This window comes from Momordica charantia (assembly GCF_013281855.1).
Source record: "Momordica charantia cultivar OHB3-1 chromosome 6 unlocalized genomic scaffold, Mcharantia_2.0 BLBB01000006.1, whole genome shotgun sequence".
Taxonomy (NCBI): Eukaryota; Viridiplantae; Streptophyta; class Magnoliopsida; order Cucurbitales; family Cucurbitaceae; genus Momordica; species Momordica charantia.
In genome coordinates this window covers 25,674,070-25,694,266 of record NW_028275164.1, presented here as the reverse complement: position 1 = coordinate 25,694,266, position 20,197 = coordinate 25,674,070, and the positions used below count along the sequence as shown (strand labels likewise).

Sequence of the window (20,197 nt, the reverse complement as noted above, 5' to 3'; positions counted from 1 at the left end):
GGAATAAAAGTCAACTTGACATTGAAATTTAAACTATATACTTCAAATTGGGAATAATCAAGATTAAAGGAAATAATGGATGATTTATGTTTTATGTTGAAAATTAAAACACTTTAGTCTCCCATCAATCACCATAAACCCTTTTGAAAGAAAGAAAGGGAATAATCTTGAGGCAATGATCACAAGTTGACCGATCAACGAGGATATTCATTAAAATGAGTGAAATTCCATTGGGTTTTTTTTGTTTGTTCTGAAATGTCCCGGGATCCCAAATCAATCATGTTTCCTTTTTTCTTCCAATGTTTGAAGTTTGAATGAAGCAGTAGGGCCAACCGGAGCAAAGGAAAACCCACAAACCCATTTTCAAAGTTTTGAAGTTGAACACAAAACACACATCCCATCAGCTCTGCCACAATTTGGGCCACATCCCAGAAAAGAGGGCCCCTTTCGGGTCCATTTGATAGGTGTCAACTTCGAAGAATTCAAGTACGATAAAAATTTATTTTGGTTGTTTTCAAAATTGAGAATGTTTACGGAGAAATCAGAATTAACCGTAAAATATTTAGATTTCTTAAAAGAATTGAAACAAGAAACGTGAATGTTACCAAATCGGTCCTTTCCCTTCCCGATCAAGCTGTGCTAGTAGTGACCTAAGCAGGTGAACACATTGCATTCAAATTCCTACATTGGCATAACTCATAGGTGTTGGCAATGTCCTAAGCCGACATGTTTGAAGGTGCAGACAAAAACTTGGAGCTGATCCAAAGCTTCCCTCTCTTCAGCCTTTGTATGACAAAGCTGTTGCTGTTTCTGTTTCTGTTTCTGTTGGAGATAGAGAACGGAGAGTGACCTATGCTACTATGCGCGTGCCTGCTCGTACAATCCTCATCATCTGCCTCCTTCTCTGCAATTTTTATTATGCCCACCAAAAAAAAAAAACTCACTTTTCATAATTTTCTGGCCCTGAAAAAGATCAAGCACAGAGGAGGGGGGAGAGGGAGAAATGGGCACTGTTCTTTTTTTCTTTTTCATTTTTATTTTTTAATATCTCTTTTCTGAAAGTGGTTTTGTTGCGTAGTTCTTGCTTTTGAACAAAAAGGAAAAACCTTTATTCCTTTTGCCTCATTTTCTCTATGGTCATCTCGACATGGCCTTCCTATTTCATTGTTTTGTTGCTCTTTTGTGTTATTAGACGTTTTTGTTCTCTATTCGTTTCCATCAAATTGGCATGGCTATGGGTAGCTATGGTGTAGGCCTCTGTAAAGAGATGGTTATCCATTATAGAGCTACGAGAATCCCGAAAAGGAATTTCTTTCTTCCGTTGTGTCATCATTCCCATCAGGATTTCAATCAATTAAGTTCCTCAAACATTCTTTTTGTCCACTTATTGGTTTTTGAATGAGAATTAATAATTCGTCCGTATTTTGCATAACAGAGCTTGGAATGAACATAGCCATTGGTTTCCCATCATTAAATCCTTGAACCTTCTTCAAATTTTTCATTTTTTTGGTTTCACTGAAATGTAGAGCAGAATTTCCTCAGCAAGATTATTTCTGATATGTATGTCCATTAAGAGATTGATGTTCTTGGAGCTGTTCAGCCGACAGAACCAGATGGTAGTTTTCGGTTAAGAGAAGTTGCAACAACAAACCAATATCTTCAAATCTTTCAAAGTGTAATAACCAACATAATAATATACTCCAGCTCGAAGCTGGTGAATGAGAAATCAAGTCATGATTCCAGCAGAAGGGCTTTGTACTGCCAGTTCCAAGTTTGGTTTCAAAGCATTCACTTGAAATCTAGGAATCTCATGGCCAGTAATGGCTTTTGATTTCGGTTGTTGCAAAGGTTGTTTGAAATTTGAGCAGTATTTTGGAGCAAAAGGCCGTTTGGGGGAATGGTGATGACGTCTCTATGGAGAGAGAAGGAGAGAATCTGCAGAAGGAGCCAAAGTGAATTCTGCAACTCTGTCCATGTTATCGGAGTTAAGAGAGACATCCTGAGATTCCAATCTCTGAATGGAACCAGAAATGGGTGTACAGGGCGTGGTAAAAACGGCAGCCTTTTTATTACAGTGGAAGAGATGCACTGCGAGGTGACCAAAATCTTTCATTAACGCTGTCAATTTTAAGAGAATAGTGGAGCAGTTAAAGAAGTAAAGAACACACACAAAAAGTTCTCCTGTGGTCTTTAATAGGCATAAGAGGTGAATTATATATCTCATTTGGTTCCAGAAACAAGTGGATTCTGGCCAGGTCATTTGATCTCCAAGGATATGAATGATTAAGCTGGCTTTAATAGGAAAGATGGTTCAAAAATTGTTTAATCAATTGCAGCAGAAAGTGAACTGCAGCAAAACTCACGTGACGGTTGGTAATTTATCTCATTTCTCATGTTAGTTCATAACAGTTCCCTCGATTCAACATTCCCTTTTAATCCTAAAATCTACCATATAGAGTTTAATCGTGCATTTAAGGGTGTTTAATGGCAATTTTGATTGTAATTGTCTGTGTTTAAACGGTATGCTTGTTTATCAATAATTTCTTTTTCGTGGTCTGCATCTTGTAAAAGTTTTCAGAATCTTATTCAAAATTTAAAACTAAAAAGGTAATTTTCAAAAAAAGAAATCAAAAGTGTTTTTGGAAAGTAGAAACTAAAGCAAAGGACTCAGGGAAAGAAAACCTAAAAGAAGAGAATTATGAAGCAGGGCCAAAGAAAACAAAATTACAATTAGGAAAAGAGGATGAGTGAAACATATCTGTACGTGTTGTTCATTGCAATTTCTGCATTTTTGTGTTGCATACTTTCAAATTAGGAAGCCCTTGACCGAATGTTTTGTCTAGGTTAGATCTGTGACTTCTGAATAAATTTTGTACGAGTAGAATGCCTTTGTTTTTTCCTAAAGAAATGGAAGATAAGATAAGGAGAGAATAGGTAGATTTTCGTTCAAAGTAGTCCTTTTTGCATCAAAATCAGGTAACACAAAACACGCAAGATTCCATCACTCCCAGAATTGGGTTGCCTTGGGATGGTTGTCTCTTGTCTCCTTGCAGTTGGGGAATCTGCTCTCCTTCTATTTCATTTTGCTAATTTTTTAGTTAACTTTGGAAGTCAGGTTGTGTGACATGTTTTACTATACTGTATATGGCCATCCTTCACATCAGTTGCAAGGTTCGGTCGCTAGAAAATAGACTTAGCTTCGGTAAAAGGCCATCTTTAGAGCTGGCCTCGTGTATAGATAGACCTCCGCAACTTGCCTAGCAGCTCTCCTCCTTTCAACTATTTTTTCTTTTCTGTTCTGAATTTAGAGCAAGAGCATAGGTTATATAATCTGCATTACTTCAATATGCCATAAACAGAATGTACATCCTCAAATATAGTAAAAAATTCGAAGATCATCTACTACCAATGTTCTCTTTCATTATAATTGAATGGTCAGCTAGTCTTCTTATTAATAACAAAAACAAAATAAAAATATAGAATATCATCAAGACACTCTGGAAAGATGCAGTGAACTGGAAGCAAATTCATTGTTAGAACAGCTTCCTCTAAATTAGATGGTAGCTTGAAACGTACAGGATGTTCTGAAAGCTACAGAAAAGTAGATCCCCTACTGTATGAAAAAAAGTAAATATGTGAGTGTGAAACTCAGTTGGAAGAAATGTCTAGAGACCTTCATTTTCAGTTGTTTAATCTATGCTGATTATCTAACAATGAAGTTGAATAGCTCCATGGACCTACTGTTGGACTTGGAGACATGGTGGCGTGCATGCATCCGCAGAATGTAGCTTTCTTGTGCTTATTCTTGCTTCTAATGCTACCATAAAGATAATCCTGCAGGCGAATTTTGGGTCGTTCTATGATCCTGGCCTTACTCTTGTTTTCTTTTTCTTCATCTTGTTTCAGTAGAAGAAACTGTAACCTCTGCACCTCAAGTTGCAGCTGCCCAATCTTTTTGGACCCTCTTCTTGCTTGGGCTGAGATTATCCGTTTTCGGACACTTCCAGTTTCATCAGATACAATGGTGGATGCTCCATCAGAAGACAGGGTACCATCTTGTACATTCTTCATCAATTTGCAGTTTGCATTAAACAGCTTCATGACAGCAGCCTCAACTTCATCAAGTTGCTCTTTCATGGTGTCATATTCCGCAGCATTGTTCCTTTTACTCTGCTTTGTAATCACGATCCGCATTAAATCTTGAACAGTTATTTGGAGGTTTGTCAATTTCTGCATATCAGAATCAAGTCTTTCAAGGATCTTCCTCTCTTTGCGTTTGTGGAGTGGCACTGGCACTCTACTTGTGGTCTCTAATATATCCACTCCCACCTCTTTCTCAACCAATGAATCAGTAGAGCGGCGCTTATTCTGCTCCTTAACTACTTCAAACCTGTTATAGTTAGTTGAAGAAGTGGCAGTGTTCTGAGATTTGCAAACCATAAGATCAATGCTGCCATCCTCATCAGTTGCCTCCCATAATTCTAGCATCTGATTATAAGCATCTACATTCTCTATCCTGTCAGCTCCGTTAGAACATTTGGCTATCTGATCGAGAATGATGTCCTTTGTCAGTATTTCACCACTAACTTCAAATACTTTAGTCTTTGATCTCTGCAGTTCATTTCCAAGTTCAATCTCTCTTCTTGGAGTAGTTGGCCTTGTCTGGTTATTTTCTCTAACCAAACTACTTCCACAAGTCGCCTCAACCTTTCTCGTTACCGTCTCTTGTTTGCTAGTAGAATTCAAATTTTCAAGAGTCTCAAGTTTCACTTTTTCTATTACAACCATTTCCACAGCCTGGATCCTTCTATGCAAATCTTTCAATTCAAAAGATCCATTGTGCAGTGTCGCAATCAGATCGTGATATCCTTGCTGGTAGCATTCAAAATGCTGATGATCTACTGGATCGATATCCTGCAAATTAATGGAGTATAAGTTTTATACCAAGAAAATAAAATAAAATAGGCCAAGAAAGTATATGGCATCACAGTGTCATGACAGTTACCATCTCTTGTCCTCCCAGTACACTTACGGTTCGAATGTAGGAGTAAATTTTAAAATCCAAACTGAAAACCAGTTAAAGATTTATGAAAATGTTATTTTGAGATAAAAGGGCTAAGTTTAGTGAGCTGGAACTGGAAGCATCAAGCTGTAAAGAAAGTTCATACTGTTCAAGCAATACCAAGTTCTCCCAAACAAAATGCATGAATATAGCAATATGCCCTGTTTATAAGCAGATAAAATCATTACCTTTACTTCTTGTTTCTCATATTTGTGAGCTTTTTTTCCCAGAAGAGTATGCTTCTCCAGATAGGTCACAGAATCGTTCAAAGACGTAACAGCCGAGATATATTTGGCCAAATGAGCTCCTAGTTCCCCACTTAGATCGCTTATGCTATTGATTCTTTCCCTACGAGTGTCAGTCTTCACATCTCTATAATTACTTCTGTCTTTGAGGTTCGCATATGCCTCATTGAGTTCAAGAAGCTTTCCCCTAAATATTATTTCATGAACAGTAGAGATTTGGAGCTCACAAAACAATTCAGCAGCCTGAGTCTCACATCTCTCAACCTTCATTCTCTTCTTTACTAGCTCACTCCTCAAACTTTTCTCCCTATGTTTATGCCGTTTGACATCTTCTAGCATTTTTCCAAGTTCCACTTCCAAAGTAAAGTTTAGTTTCCGCAGAGATGCTATCTCACTGATTAGATGTTTGCTATCACCAGATAGTTTGACAATTTGGTTCTCTTTCTCTTCCACAATCGCGTTAGCCTCTTCACACATAATAGTAAGTTCCTCAACTCTCTTATGCAACTCTGACTTCTCATTCTGTATCATGATCAAAATCTGTTCTGCTTCCAAAAGCTCATGCTCTGACCTGTCTAATGACTTCCTGAGATGCAAGTTTTTCAATTGTACATCTTCCAGATTGCCTTCCAGCAACCTTACTTTCTCTTCAAGATCATTATTCAAGCAGTGAAGCTTTTCCAGATTTTCAGCAAGTCGTTTTCTTTCAGAGTTAGCATCAGAAAGTGAACTCTCAAGAAGAGTGTTTTTCTCTGAGAGTTTCTCAAAGTTATCAGTTGCCATCTGCAACTGAGAAGACAGGATGGTCCTCTCAGTCACAAGAGTGGATTTCTCTCCTGAGAGAAGTTCACAGCATTCTTCCAATATCTTCACCTTTGTTTGATGACTTTCCAACTCGATGTGTAAATCTGAGATAGTATTCTCTAGAAGAGAATTTTTCTCGCAATGTTCTTCCATGACTTCCAATTTCTCCAAGAGAGCTGATTTTTCTCTTTTTTCCATCTCAATATTATCTATCATCTTTGAATACTCATCACATAGTTCTTTCACGGATGATCCAAAGTTCTCAGGAGCAAAGCCGACGGACTCAATCTGCTCCAACATAATCAAATTCTTCGCTTTTAGATCGTTTAGCTCTTCTTTTAGACAGAACATTTCTCTCTCAAGAGAATTCTTTTGGTCAACTTGAAACTCAAGACTTGCTTCTAGTTTTTCCAAATTTGTAGTCATATTCAACATCTCATCCCGCAAACAGTTTATGGACATCTCCGATGATAAGTTAAGGTCTTTCAAGCTCCTTTTCTCCTCCTCAATCTTCTGGACTTCACCCTCTAGAACCTGATTTCGACTTTCCATATCCTTCAATGTCTGAACCTGAATCTGGCTTTCTTGGGCCATTGATCTGATTTCTTCCTGAGATTTGGAATGCAGTTCTTGCAATGTTCTGAAAGCAGTGTCATTCTCCACATATCGTAAATGCTCTTCCTGCATACAAGCCCAAAGCCTTCCTAACTCCTTCTGCTTCTCTATTAATTCTACACTTTGTGTGCCTATCTTCTGCACCATAGATTCCATCTCAGATTGAAGAATCTGATTTGATCTCTGTAAATGAAGGCACCTATCTTCAGCACCCTTCAACTTCGCAACCCCATTATCTTTTTCATCCTGTAACCTTTCTAGCTCCTTTTGGACGCTAGAGATTTGATGTTCCAGACCAGCAATCTTATCTGTACACAGCTGATGCCTGAGACCAGCAGCTTTTGTTTCTTCAACTAATTGTGTGAGCGCTTCTCTAATGGTTAAAACTTCACTTTGAGCTTCATCAGCTTGCTCCTTGTATCTCCTGGCATCCTCTTCTGCATGCGCAACTCTTTCCTCTAAGCTTAAAATTATGTCTGAAGACTCCCTATATTGGACAAGAGCAGCTTCTCTATGAGATTCAACACTTGAAATTTCCCATTTTAGTCTTTCAACTTCAGTTTCGGCTTTACTTGCTCTCTCGGTATTTTCGACATTCTTTTGGACATACAAGATGCTGTCTTGTAGAGTAGATAACTTGTCTAAACATTGCTGGTATTTTAGAAGACTGGTTTCTCTTTCAGTCTCTAGCTTGGCGAGGGACTCTTTCAAAGTCAGAACCTCGGTCTCCGCCTTACCAGCTCTTTCGTCTAAACTCCTCGAATCCTCTTGAGTACGAAAGACTTCGGACTCTAATTTAGACAACCTTTGTAGACTGTCATTGTACTGAAGTAAGCCTGCTTCCTTTTCAGCTTCTAATTTGGCAAGCGCATTTTTTAAGGATAAAATCTCAGTCTCAGCTCTGTCCACCCTTTCAGACTCGAAAGTTACTTGATTCTTAAAATCATGGCTCCCATTATTTTGTATATTCTCTTCTTCGGAATCGAGATCATGAAAATTGAGACCTTTTCTCGCCGTCCCATCTTCAAACTTTGAAAGGTTCCTGGCTTCTCCTGAATTGAACAACTCATTAAGATGCTTCAACCACTTCTCCCTTGTCATCAAATTGGAGCCTTTGCTGGAAACTTGATTTTTTTCCCCAAGGCCAACACAAAATGTAGGTAAGCCGAGAGCATCCGGTTCCAGAGCGTTGTAATCAAATGAGGTGCAAACATGGGATGATTTCTCAGGTGTCCGAAAATTAGCATCAGAAGCAGCAGGGCTATCATCAGGGTGCACAATGGATATATGATTAGGAAAAGCTTCTGCCATTGTTCGATGAGCCTGGTGAAGCACTACTGTTGCGTGATGATATCTTTCGGCCAACGCTCGGTATGCTCGATAAAACTCTTCAACTAGTTTCATAAGCTCTGGACGCTTTTTATAATACATCTCAGCCCTCTTTGCAAAAGAATCTGCATCTTCTTCAATAAGCTTGATCATCTGTTTGATCTTTTCATCCATGTCTGTCAAGAACAGATAAGAAATCAAATGACTACTCATAGATGGAGCAGAACTGACAAAGACAAGGCGAAAGGGAGCAGTTGAAAATCATATTTTGAAACAAGAACAGAACATTAGAAAATTTGAGTTGCACAGACGACAAAGGAGCACCTGAAAGATTCTCTACAAGCCATTTAGAGGTCTTTGGGCTTATGTGGCTATCCCACCACCAAGAATACGAACGCTTAGAATCTGCAACCAAAGGGGTTTCCATGGATTCCCCACCCCACGCCCTGCACCACTCACTCTTTGTGTTTCAACCCAGATGCAAGAATTAACCCAAAACCTTACAAATGTGAACCCCAACCATCCCAGCCAAAGAATATGAAAACTGGATCAAGCCGTCGTCTCTGGTCTGGTCGCCTTGTTATCTAAAAGCAAGTTTTCAAAAGAATGAAACGCCAGAATTTAGCTTTTTCCATACTCAGTTTAGAAGATGAAAGTTAACTGAGAAAAGGGTCCAAAAGAGAGTGATAAGTACCTGAACAACATGATGGGTTATGTTCATTAATCTTTTTCTGCTCAGTAGTTCGAGCAATCTACCTGATTAAGACCAACATTCACACAGCAAAGGGCGTCAGATTCATACATTATGGGCAAGAGTTGGAGAATTGGAGTGAAAAATCAGGAGGAGCAATCATTTCCAAGAACAAGAGCGAGCAAGAGGAGTTTTAATGGCTTCTGAATGGTAATTTTGCAAACAACTGATACGTGTTACAGAGAAATATTCAAGGATCAAAGAGTTTACCAAACAGATTCTTTGTTTTAATCCTGGAATAGTTACTGCCGCTGCTTTTGCTTTCTCTTCCATTCATCCATGTCTTCAGTATTCTTCTTTATTTCTCCCTCCTGGTTTTCCTTGCTTTTTATGCAGTCTACTGGTAAATATTTCAGCTTTTTGCAAACTCTGTGCCCAAAGATGAAAAGCAAACACCACCGTTAAGGAAAAAAGAGAGAAATTTTCACTAGAGAGAGAAGCAAGCTGCCAACTTTTTTTCCTTTAAAGAAAGTAAAGAATCGATCTTTCTGTTGTCATTTATACAAATCTGGATCAATTCCTTCATACTTACTCAATTTTATTTGTTAAAAAGAAAAAGAAAAATATAGAGAGAGGGAGATTTTGGGAATAGTTTGACATAGGAACGTGGGACGGAATGGAAACGAAATAAAGGCTTGCGTATGAGTATGATGGAAACTGGAAAGAGAAGTAGAATAATTGCTCTGTTTAGAGCTTCAAAAATGTCTTATTCTCCCATTTTGTTGTTTCTTTGGGATTTTACTAAATTTCGGCCATTTAACCGATTGCCCCAACAAAAATAAACCTTCCATTGGGTTCTGAAGAGTTTGACTTTGTGAGTGATTTTTGTCCCCATGATTTCAGCAATTAATGATAATAAATAAATAGAGATTGCAATATTCAAGTTCCCTTACTTTTTCCCCATGATTTTAGATCTATCTATTGGATAATTACTTCCTCAAAAGAAAAAAAAAAAGGAGAATTAATGAGGAGAGTAATTGAAGGCAAATATTTGTAAATTTGAAGCCTTTTTGTCAATTTAATTATAGTGTAATTGGCTGAGGTATATATCATCAAAATGTTCGATATTTAAGTTTGGGGGTGGTTTTTTTTATTTAGTACAATAATTTAGGGATATGAAGGATCGAACCTTCACCTCGAGGGAAAAAGTACATGTCAATTGAAGATATATGTCAATTACCATTCAAGTATGTTTGCTTTAACTTGACGAATATTTTTTTCTTTATTTCGTAAGTATTTTTTTATAATATAAATATAAATTACTCCCGTACTTAAAAAGTTTCTCAATCTTAAGTATTTGTTTTTCTTTTTTTTTCCCGAAGTTTGATATTTGCGTGTATTGTGTAATGTGATTAAAGGAAAATTTGTATATTTAAACTTGTAAAATAATACTAAGTAGAATAATGATGGGATGAATAAATGTATATTGAAATTATTACAAAATGCACATGCCATATCATGGTGTTTATATCACAAAATCTCTTCTCAACCTACTATTAACTAAACAAATCATCTTTCATGCCATGAATGTATGAGATATTCTTTTTAAGAAGAAAAAAAGGTTATGAGACAAAAAATTTGAAAAAATAAAAGGAAGAAAATAAAGTGCTTTACGGGAATGTCATTTTCTAGATTGTAGATCAAACATATTTTAGATTTATCTTTCCCTTACATAAATAATTAATGGGTCATTGATTAAAATTTAATAATAGGAATGATGCATAATTAATATTTTTAAAGTAAAGTTATTTTTTAAATAAAAAAATATGGGTAATGTATAAGTGAAAATGATGAGAATAATAGACAAGTAGGGGTTTAGAATCATGCTTTGCTTTAGGGGAAAAAATATGCATAGGCATGCTTGGTATGTTTGTTTAGGGCTTTCTCTATAGTGAAATTAAAAAAAAAACAAAAACAAAAACAAAGGTGAGAATGGAAAGTGCAAGAAATAGAAAAATGGGTGAGAGAGAGAGAGAGAGACAGTGGATGTTCTTCACAACAGACAGCATTGATCATTTGGCCCAAACATGTTGCTCACATCTTAACAAGTCTACCCAAAAAAAGCCACAACTCACACACTCAATTTCATGTCCAAATCCAAATGCTATTAATTATATTGTTGGCTTTTTATTATTGTTTGAATCAATAAATTATAAGTATTGTTTAAACAAAAATAAATACATTGAATGTATTTGAATCCTCTGTGGATATGAAATTAGCACTTGATGAAGTTTTTGGACTTTTTAACTTTAAAAAGTAATTGTTTGCTAGATTTAAACTTGTCAAGCAAACAATCTCAGGGTAAATATGTAGAATTTGTAGGATCGTTAGTTATATATTCTTCTAAATAAGTTTTTTCATACAGCAAAAAAAGTATTTAACCGTTTTCACAATAGTGCCACGTGGAGGACGAGTATTCATCAACATTGAAACTCTTCTATTTTCGGTAGCTCCACCTCGAACCAACCGAGGTCAGAGATTGGCAATTTCCTGACATCTTTGTTCTCGAATATGGTTCAACCTGCTTTGGTTCGAGCTACGTAGCCCGACAGGTCCGACCTGAAAGACAACAAAGATAACTGCCGATCGTGAGGTCTGTCGGATCTCTCGCCTATAAATAGAGGGTTTCATTTTCATCTCAGGTATCGAATTTCTTCTCGAACTTCTTATTGAATCCGAGCTGCTTGCTGACTTAAGCGTTGAAGAGTTTGCCCTCTTGTACAGGTCAGTCCGAGGAGATTCGAAGTTGCTCAACAACCGAGTTCGACCTACACCAAGTCAAACCTTGTGCGAATTCTTACACAAACATATATGTTACCTACCTAGTTAATCCTAGGTTATAAAGGTTTGGATTTTCTTCCAAAGTTTTTATATCTATAAAAATGTTGTCATTAGTACACCAAAAATTATTTCACTTCTAATATGAGACTAAATTTATATCTTTAAGGAGTGTAATCTAAACAAATATTTACAAATAAACTAATAGGTTGCGGTCTCAATATATACTAAATACTCAGCTAATTTTCATATTGTTGTTAATTAGAGAGAGTTGTTGATGTAGATGAGGGGATTGAAGATGAAACTCATTTTTAATTCTAGAGATATAAAATAAAAAGAAATCTAAATTATTCTCAGAAATTATATTCATTCAGGTATAAGGTTATTAACATTTTGAAAAAGTAAAACTTGTGTACATCTATTTTGTGTCGGATAAGATTGTTGACCATCAAGACTCAAGCACGTGGCTGAATTTGATCTACACAAATTAAAAACTTTTTGACCATATAATATAATATTAAATATGAAACATGGTCCCTTTCCAACGTTGTCTATGTGTGCATCTTATGACCATATACAACCAAGCATCCTTAATTGCTAAAATTTGTGGTTTGTGGGTTAGTTTATTGTCTTATTAACAGTCACAAATTTTGTTTAATTATGAATCAAGGAAATAATAGAAGTCCTGTACCATTATTTTCAATTCAAAGTTCAATTCTCATTAATTTTAAACCAGTTATCAATAGAAATTTCAAACTCATATACATAACTATTTCATTTTTTAATTCTTAAACAATGTTGCTAATGAGATAATATATACTTTGTACATAAGAGAGTGTTTGGTTATGTATAATTATTTAATGAGTTTCATACAATATAAATAAATAACTTACTAACTCATATCTATGTAAATTAAATAACTATTCTTACAGAGATCGATCCAAAAAGATATATGACAACATGAACATAACTAAGTTCAAATCTCTTTATTGTACTTATAAAAAAAGTCTAGAAGGATATATAAGGAGAAAGACAAATAAAATCACATATTCTTTTGAATTTTTTGGTTTGTCATCCACCAGCCACTATTCCCATGTCTTGGGGGAACCGTTCCTCCTTTGTCCTATGCACAGAAAACAAAGTGATGAAAGGAAAAGATATGTCTTTGTAGTTTGTAAATAATATTAGGGTTCGGGAGCATGGAGTTTAACATTTTTCACTATTTAAAGTTTTAAAAGTTAGGAAAAATATATTTAGTTAACTATTTAACAAAGATTATTTTTATTCTTTTTCTTATCCGCAATAAATAATTTATTTATACCAAAACGAGCATCGTTTAGTGGTAATTGATGTTATCTCAAATTAAAAAGTTGTAAGTTCGATTCTCATTCTTATATTTAAAAAATAATAATAAATAACTTATTTATAGGATGGTCTTTGAAATAACTTATCTATAAAAAGAATTAAAGTTATTTTATTTTTAAAAATAATGAAAAGGAAGCATAGTCTACAAAATAATCCTTAAAAACTATTTGACAGGACTCTATTTTCACAAGAAAAACGATTTTGATTTTATTATTTCAGAGTTTTTTTCATTTAATTTTGCTACAAAATTATGCTGTCTTGTTCATTTACTAAAGAAGACAAATAAAAAAACAAAAATAAAATCCTTAAATTGTCATGATGTTGTTGGCTTGAAGGAAAGGCATTGAGTGTGAGGTGGCCCCCACAGAAATGACTTCCTTTGTCAGATGTCGGTTCTTTACTCTTCCTTCAGTCGTCTCCTATTTATAGGCTTTATGGATTATGGGCCTATCAATGAAGCCTACAATCAAATTGGGCCTCATCATCCAAAAAGCCCAATAGAAACCCATGGGCTAGAACTTTAACATTGTTGGATCGGCAACGACTCGGTCAGAATCGGAGAATTTCGGTAGCTTTCCGATGGACCACCGCCACGTTAAGCTCCTGGGTTTTGACCTTCTTTCACTCACTCAAACTTCATCTTCTTCCTCCTCCGATGCCGTCTCCTTCTCTCGCAAAGGCCACGCCGTCTCCTGTGCAGAGATCGTCGGCGTCGTGGTCTCCCGTGACCTCAAACCCAACAGATTTCTCAAGTTTTCCGTCGACGATGGCACCGGCTGTGTTAGCTGTATTCTATGGCTCAATCAGCTGAGCTCGCCTTACTTTGCAAGCCGGCGCCCACCAGATGTTCGAATAATTGCTAATATGGCGACCCATTTCGCTGCCCAAATTAGGGTTGGGATTGTTGGTAGAGTCCGGGGGAAGGTCACCAGCTATAGGGGCGTGGTGCAGATCACGGTGTCAGATGTTGTGGTTGAGGATGACCCAAATGCTCAGATTCTGCATTGGTTGGATTGCATGAGGTTGGCTCTAAAGTGTTATGACCTCTTGCCTACACCCACATAGCTGTAGATTCCTCTGGTTTTGAAATGCTATCTCTAATGTTGTTTGTTGTGTGCGCTTTTTCTTTTTTTCTTTTTTTTTTTGTTTCTTTTTGCTGGATGCAGAAAATATTCCTCTTTGTCGAAGTTTACTGTACAAAATTTTGACAAAACAGCTTGGTCTTTGAACTGATGTGATTATACAATAATATGCAAGCTAAGTTATTACTGCAACTGCATGTTTAGAATGGTAGGAAGAGCTGAAGTTGAACAAGGAGAATTAATGGCAGGCCGATACTAAATAGCAAAATTTTGTGCTCTGGATGTAAGCAAATGGATGGTGGCATCATGGCATGGCACTGTGAGCACTAAAAGTCCAAAATTTTTAAATATACAATTTAAACTGTGAACACTACAAAAAAAATTTCATCTCAACCCCATACCAAGCGTCATCTGAATTTACCCATCCGTAACATCAAGTAGCAGTGAAGGTGTTTGTTTAGAAAACATGATTGGTAGGTGTATGGGCCTTAACCTAAAGCTTTTGGCTTGTTTGTTTTTTAGGGGGTTCTGTGGAACTGATTCTTTTCGAGTGAAATATCAGTTTTGAGAGAAAGATATGGCGATTTTATAACCCCAAGCAAGGATGGGCACAGGATGAGCAATTAAAGGTCAGAAACAAACAAGTCAATGTTGGTTGGAAGGAGTGGCTTACGAACACAAATGAAAGGTAAGTTCAAACTGCAAAATTGAATCCTGTGTTACTGCACACCCCAAAATCTCCCTTCACTTTTGACCTCAGTCAATGCAAGAATTCTGTGTCACTGAAGTTTTACCATGGCTTCCAGTCATTCTTACTCCTTTCCGTTGCAACCTATGAAAATGGTTGGTTCATGTTGCTCTGCTCTCTTATTCCTAAGCTATTCAAGTGAATCCCTGAACAAAGAGCATTTTGTTTTTGGTGTTGTGAAAGACTTCTGTTTGGTATGTTAGGGCCCCTCAAAGCACAAATAGTGGAAAGAGCTACTATCCCCTCTTTTTGAACTTTTTTTTTTCATTTTACTTGAATTTTTTTTCATTTTTCTTTTCAAGTATTGGGATATGAGAATTTGAACATCCGACCTCAAGAGAAGAAGTAGGTGTCAATTACCATTGTGTTGGTAGTTTCCTCTACGCTCTATTTTTTTTTGGAGTTGGGACTTTTCTTCCCTACACCCAGGGGCACCCGCACCCGTCCCAAGGCATGGACCCAATAAATATTAAGGTTTTTGATATTAAGCTTATCATAAAGTTTGAACTTGAGACTTATAAGTCATTATGATCAAGAGACTCCAAGCCTTGTTAAGTGGGTTGCCCCTAGGGTTCCTGTGCTTTTAGAATAAGGGTGTTAGACAAATTCAATCACCCTAACAACTTGATCGATGGTATGATTCATTCATGATATTATTATTGTGGATAGGATATTATTATTGATTTTTGTGTGCTTAGAATGATTAAATCATTGATTTAGATTTTACGTTCATATCAACCGAGCTTAGATATATAACAAATTGGAGTTGAAAGACGACCCTGTCTAATTTGCATTTTCTTGAACCGATTTACATACATTTAACCTTATGTCTATATGGCAAACTGTTGTGATAAATAGACCAATTGCAAGGAATTTAAATGGGCTTCTGGCTCTGGCTAGCTGAGGTGGCTACAAATTACAGAGGTCGAGCTGCCTCTGACCAGCTTGATGACTATAATGAAAAAACAAAGAAGACGATGGACAAGGACCTCATGATTTGATGGGCTACAAATACAATGAAGAGGACTGTCAAATTAGTTTTTAAAAAGCATTTTTTTTCCTTCCCTTCCCCACCGTTTTGATTTGAATAGCTTTTTTTCATCTTAAATACCGGGAATTGTCCTTGACTTTTCTAAGAACAAATTGTTGTTTTTTGGTATAGAAATCACGTTCATGGATTATAAACGATATGAACAAGTTGTTTTTGTATGTTGTGTTTTAGTTTGTTGACTCTTAGCTAGCTATCTTGACATCCTACACTTGAACTAACGAGTTTTTGGATTTTGACTAGCTACCTTAAGTTCAAAATTTCACTAATTATTAAATGAGATTAAGTTGCTTCCATCTTGCAGCCAATGGATTATATTTAAATTGTACATCAAATCAAATGATTAATGGAATAATCAAATCTTTTACTACCCATGACTCATCAAATTCCATTTCCTTTTTATGAGAACAGAGAGACGGTTGGTATAATTAATTTAGTAATTTTGGTATAAATTAAGTGTTTGATTCTGTATGATCTAATTGTGCTGTTGTTGAATGGAGATCATAACTGGAGGTGAATTTTATAATCAATGGAAAATCATGGGAGATTACAATATTTGGCATAAAATAAGCACGAAAAGGAAGTAATGAGTTGTGAGAAGCAGGGAATTGACTTTGTAAATATATCAAAGGGGAGGTCTAGACATGTTCCTTTGACACTTCAGTATTTTTGTCTTTATTACTTTTACTTACAAAAGTAAATTTTTCTTACCATGCTAGAATAGCTCCAATTTACCTTCCGCGGTTGTTAAGATGCTTTTTCCAATAAACGTTGGTTACATTTCTTTATGTTATTTGTACCAGTAACCAGTTTATGGATGAGTGCTCTTGGAGTAGTTGGTCTGCCCTGAACCTACGTGCCTATGATTTCGTTTCTCAGGAAATCCGTGCAGCGAAAGATCCGGAATTTGAGACTTTCTATACCAAAAATATTCTCTTAAACGAAGGTATTCGTTCTTGGATGGCGGCTCAAGATCAGCCTCATAAAAATCTTATATTCCTTGAGGAGGTTCTACCCTGACAAATATTTTTAGGATAGAGTATTAAGATGCACTGCAGGGTAAATTTAATTCATTTATAGAAATCATTATAAATGGGGAGAAAACAATAATGCAATAAACCAACACTCAACCTAAAAAATGGGTTAGGTACATTTAATTCATAAAATGGATATCTCTAACACTTTCTTCACTTGTGGGCTTGGATAATTGTACACCGCCACTGAACTCAAAAGTAAGCTAAATTTAATTCATTTATGGATATAAAAGATGGAGGATTAAACATTCCATCTTAAAAGGAATTAGTTAATTGATCCTCTGTAAACCCATAAGATTGACAAATATTGATTAAAGTCTTCCATTAATTTTTATTATATTTTATATGCAAATCTTTTTGTTTCCTTAGCATATTGGAGGCACCGCCCAAATATCAAATCTCTAATAATTCTCTCCTCTTTTTTAACATAAAAAATATAATTGTTATATCCACGAAACAACAAGAAGTGAAAAATTAGGAAATAATTAAGACCTTTTTTTTAAAAAAATAATAATAATAAATACGGAAGTGCACACATGAATTAGGAAGGAAAAAAAAAAGCATATATATAAAATCCAATGGTTACTTAAGCATATGGTAGAATTGATTTCATTTTTATAGTCCATACACATTGTATAAACATATTATCGAGAGTGTGACATCCCACGTGGTTGAAGGAAAAGATGATAAGGTAGGCATTCACGTAAAAGTAAATGGGGGAATTATAAACTCACCAATCACCATATTTTTTTTTATTGAATCTAAATATATAAAAATTAAAGTGGAGTAATCTTAGATCCTTTAATATAGTACATATGATAATGGGGGTGGGGTCTGTGTGTAGTAAAAAAAAATTTATAATAGATATGAATTACTCATTTCATTCGCAATTGATTTAATATAATATGATATTAGAATCCAAAAATCTCAAACGGGCTTTCTGATCCAAAATATAGAATAAGAGTCAAATGAAAACATGAATATTAATATAATTAAAAGAAGCCATATGTTCTTGAAAAAGGAAAAAAGATGGATTAAATTGTGTATAGCTTATAGCTACGGCACTCCCATTCCATTTCTTTTAGATAAGCATTTTCTTTGCCAAAATCCATGCTTTTAAATATTGCAAAAAAGTTGCAAAGAAAATAAGAACCCTAATTAATTCAACAACTATATATCTATTTTCTCTGTTGGGTTTTGTCCTCTCCACATGAAATTTATGGTCTCAAGCTTATTCTGTCTCCCATTTCACTTAGCTCTAAATCTTAATAGAAAATATCACATCACAACTCTGTCACACAGCATATAATGAATTCTTTATGATCAAATTATACAGACTAAATTGAAACTAAACTCAAAATTATGGGACAAAATTGAGTGAAGCAAAGAAACATTGTATATGGGAGGTCGAATTTTAGGGTTTTTGTTTGGTAACTGCAAAGTTTAGCAATCAAGGAGCATAGGTAGGATAGAAGGTGGCGGAGTTTCCCACATGAAGAGCATGTGTGGTAAGATCATTAAAATAGGCCAAAGCCTTGGGTTTGTGGGTTAATTAGATGGGTGATTTGATTAATTAAACCTAAAATATTGTATTAAAATGAAAAACAAAACCCTAGGAGTTGTGGGGGGAAGGGGAACCCTAAATCCCCTAACAAGATCCTAAATCGAAGTTTCAAAAACCCAAATAAGGCCACGTCTTTTCCAAAATCTCTTATTTCTTTAATTTCTTTAATTTGGTGGTGCTGCATTATGCTTCTATTTGACTCGAGCCTCGATTATTGGATGGGGATGGGGATGGCTAACATGTTGTTTTGTTGTATTTGGAAGTAAGAATTTGAAGGATTTGAGGAGATTGTTTCATCATCAGTTTAATTTAGTTTTTCTCCTAAATTTTTCCATAGCATATATACCAAAACATTCCAACGGATGTCTCTTAATTATATAAATATATGTATAATCAAATAAATTATAGACGTACTATATGCTTCTTTTTCTTTTTTCCTTCTTTGGATGAAGTTGCGAGTAGGGTGGGGACAACTTTTGCTTTCAATTTTGAAACCTTATATATCAAATGGAAGTTTTTGGGAAAATGGGATTTTTTTACCATTTTCTTAATTTTATTTCGACTTTTTTTAACGAGATAAGACTGTTTTAAAAACTTATTTACACAAATGTCTAAATTTTTCTAATTTTACCCTTTTAGATTTCTGCAGGTAGGATTTTATTTTAATTTCAATTTTATCCTTGCATTTACATTTATTATAGTTATCTTTTTTTTTAAAAATATAAAAGATTTAATTCCATTAATTATTGTGGGCCCATACTAATTTTCAATACAAATCCCTTAATTCACCATTCAAAACCTTAACTTAATCCTTCGAAAAAGATTAAAAGATTGATTTTCCCTTAATTCATTCCACACACAGTGGTGCTCAATATTCAAATACAATTTAAAATCACAGAAACATCTTTTGAAATCTCAATAAACATATATGCGCATATTCAAAAAATATATTCAAAATCAGAATATATATTCACTTATATATTCGCGTATATACATTCAAAGTCACTATAGTATATATCCGCATATATACAAGTTGAGTTATAAGATATATCCTAATCAAATCACTATACTATATATCCTCACATATACAATATTTCACACAAAATCATAAATTGAAAATATCTGTTGGAATGCAAACTTTTCAATCTGGGGATAAACTGCTCTGGCAACTGAGAAAAATGGAAGCGGCCGGAGATGAAGGCAGGCAAACGTCGACAGAAACGCCCAGAGAATAAGAACCAATGAAAATCTCTTTTCGAAGGCGACCGGAGATGAAATGCTCTTGCGACAAAGAAAAGCGTAGCCGGCCGAAGAGGAAGACAGACGGTCAGAGAAGAGGAACGGAAGGTCGGAGGAAGGACAACCACAGTCGGAGGAAGAAAAGAAAAACGAGAAAGAAAAAAGGGTGAGTTTCGAAAATAGATGAGTTTTTGGAGTTTTGAGATTTTTTTAATTTTGGAAAGTATATTAGCACATGATTTGACTTCCAATTTACCAATTCTAAATTATTTGATGACAAAAGTGTAAATTTTATACTTTTCCATCATTTTACGTAATTATGATTTATAAATAGACGTACTAATCCTTTTTAAAAAACTCTTATTTGTGATCACTCCTATTCTATTTTTCATTTTCTTGCCTAGGTAAAATTATCAAAATATTCTCATTTTCCTTAAAAAAAAAAGCAAATTTCTCCACAATTACCTTCATCCTTTTAATTTTGAATAATCAATTACGAACCTACAAGATCTAACTTTTAAATTTGAAAAATC

At 35.2% G+C, this 20,197-nt stretch overlaps 2 protein-coding genes across 4 annotated transcripts; one reads left to right on the top strand and one right to left on the bottom strand.

Annotated features, from left to right (window-relative positions):
* Window positions 1–3,506: 3,506 nt before the first annotated feature.
* Window positions 3,507–9,511, bottom strand: LOC111015300 (protein NETWORKED 1D). Its single transcript, XM_022290289.2, has 6 exons — window positions 9,339–9,511; window positions 9,017–9,175; window positions 8,750–8,811; window positions 8,380–8,639; window positions 5,251–8,231; window positions 3,507–4,914 (listed from the first exon to the last, which is right to left on the bottom strand). The coding sequence occupies exons 4-6, from the start codon at window positions 8,480–8,482 to the stop codon at window positions 3,682–3,684; spliced, it is 4,317 nt and encodes a 1,438-aa protein (XP_022145981.1). The 5' UTR covers window positions 8,483–8,639; window positions 8,750–8,811; window positions 9,017–9,175; window positions 9,339–9,511; the 3' UTR covers window positions 3,507–3,681.
* Window positions 9,512–13,193: 3,682 nt separating this feature from the next.
* Window positions 13,194–16,648, top strand: STN1 (Nucleic acid-binding, OB-fold-like protein). Of its 3 annotated transcripts, none has more exons than XR_015791261.1 (3): window positions 13,199–13,971; window positions 14,554–14,719; window positions 16,631–16,648. XR_015791261.1 is itself a non-coding variant. In XM_088124808.1 (2 exons), the coding sequence occupies exons 1-2, from the start codon at window positions 13,529–13,531 to the stop codon at window positions 15,681–15,683; spliced, it is 489 nt and encodes a 162-aa protein (XP_087980934.1). In that variant the 5' UTR covers window positions 13,194–13,528; the 3' UTR covers window positions 15,684–15,988. The 3 variants fall into 3 exon arrangements, 1 of the variants encoding a protein (XP_087980934.1); XR_015791260.1 differs by lacking the exon at window positions 16,631–16,648 and adding an exon at window positions 15,638–15,988 and having other exon boundaries at window positions 13,200–13,971; XM_088124808.1 differs by lacking the exons at window positions 14,554–14,719; window positions 16,631–16,648 and adding an exon at window positions 15,638–15,988 and having other exon boundaries at window positions 13,194–13,971.
* Window positions 16,649–20,197: the final 3,549 nt, after the last annotated feature.

Excerpts from the sequence above, each read along its gene's own strand:
- LOC111015300 (XM_022290289.2), bottom strand. The coding sequence starts at position 8,482 with ATGGAAACCCCTTTGGTTGCAGATTCTAAGCGTTCGTATTCTTGGTGG. Across the intron at positions 8,232-8,379 it reads GCTTGTAGAGAATCTTTCAG|ACATGGATGAAAAGATCAAA; the intron begins GTGCTCCTTTGT and ends TGTTCTTGACAG. Across the intron at positions 4,915-5,250 it reads ATGAGAAACAAGAAGTAAAG|GATATCGATCCAGTAGATCA; the intron begins GTAATGATTTTA and ends ATTAATTTGCAG.
- STN1 (XM_088124808.1), top strand. The coding sequence starts at position 13,529 with ATGGACCACCGCCACGTTAAGCTCCTGGGTTTTGACCTTCTTTCACTC. Across the intron at positions 13,972-15,637 it reads CATTGGTTGGATTGCATGAG|ACCAATTGCAAGGAATTTAA; the intron begins GTTGGCTCTAAA and ends TGTGATAAATAG.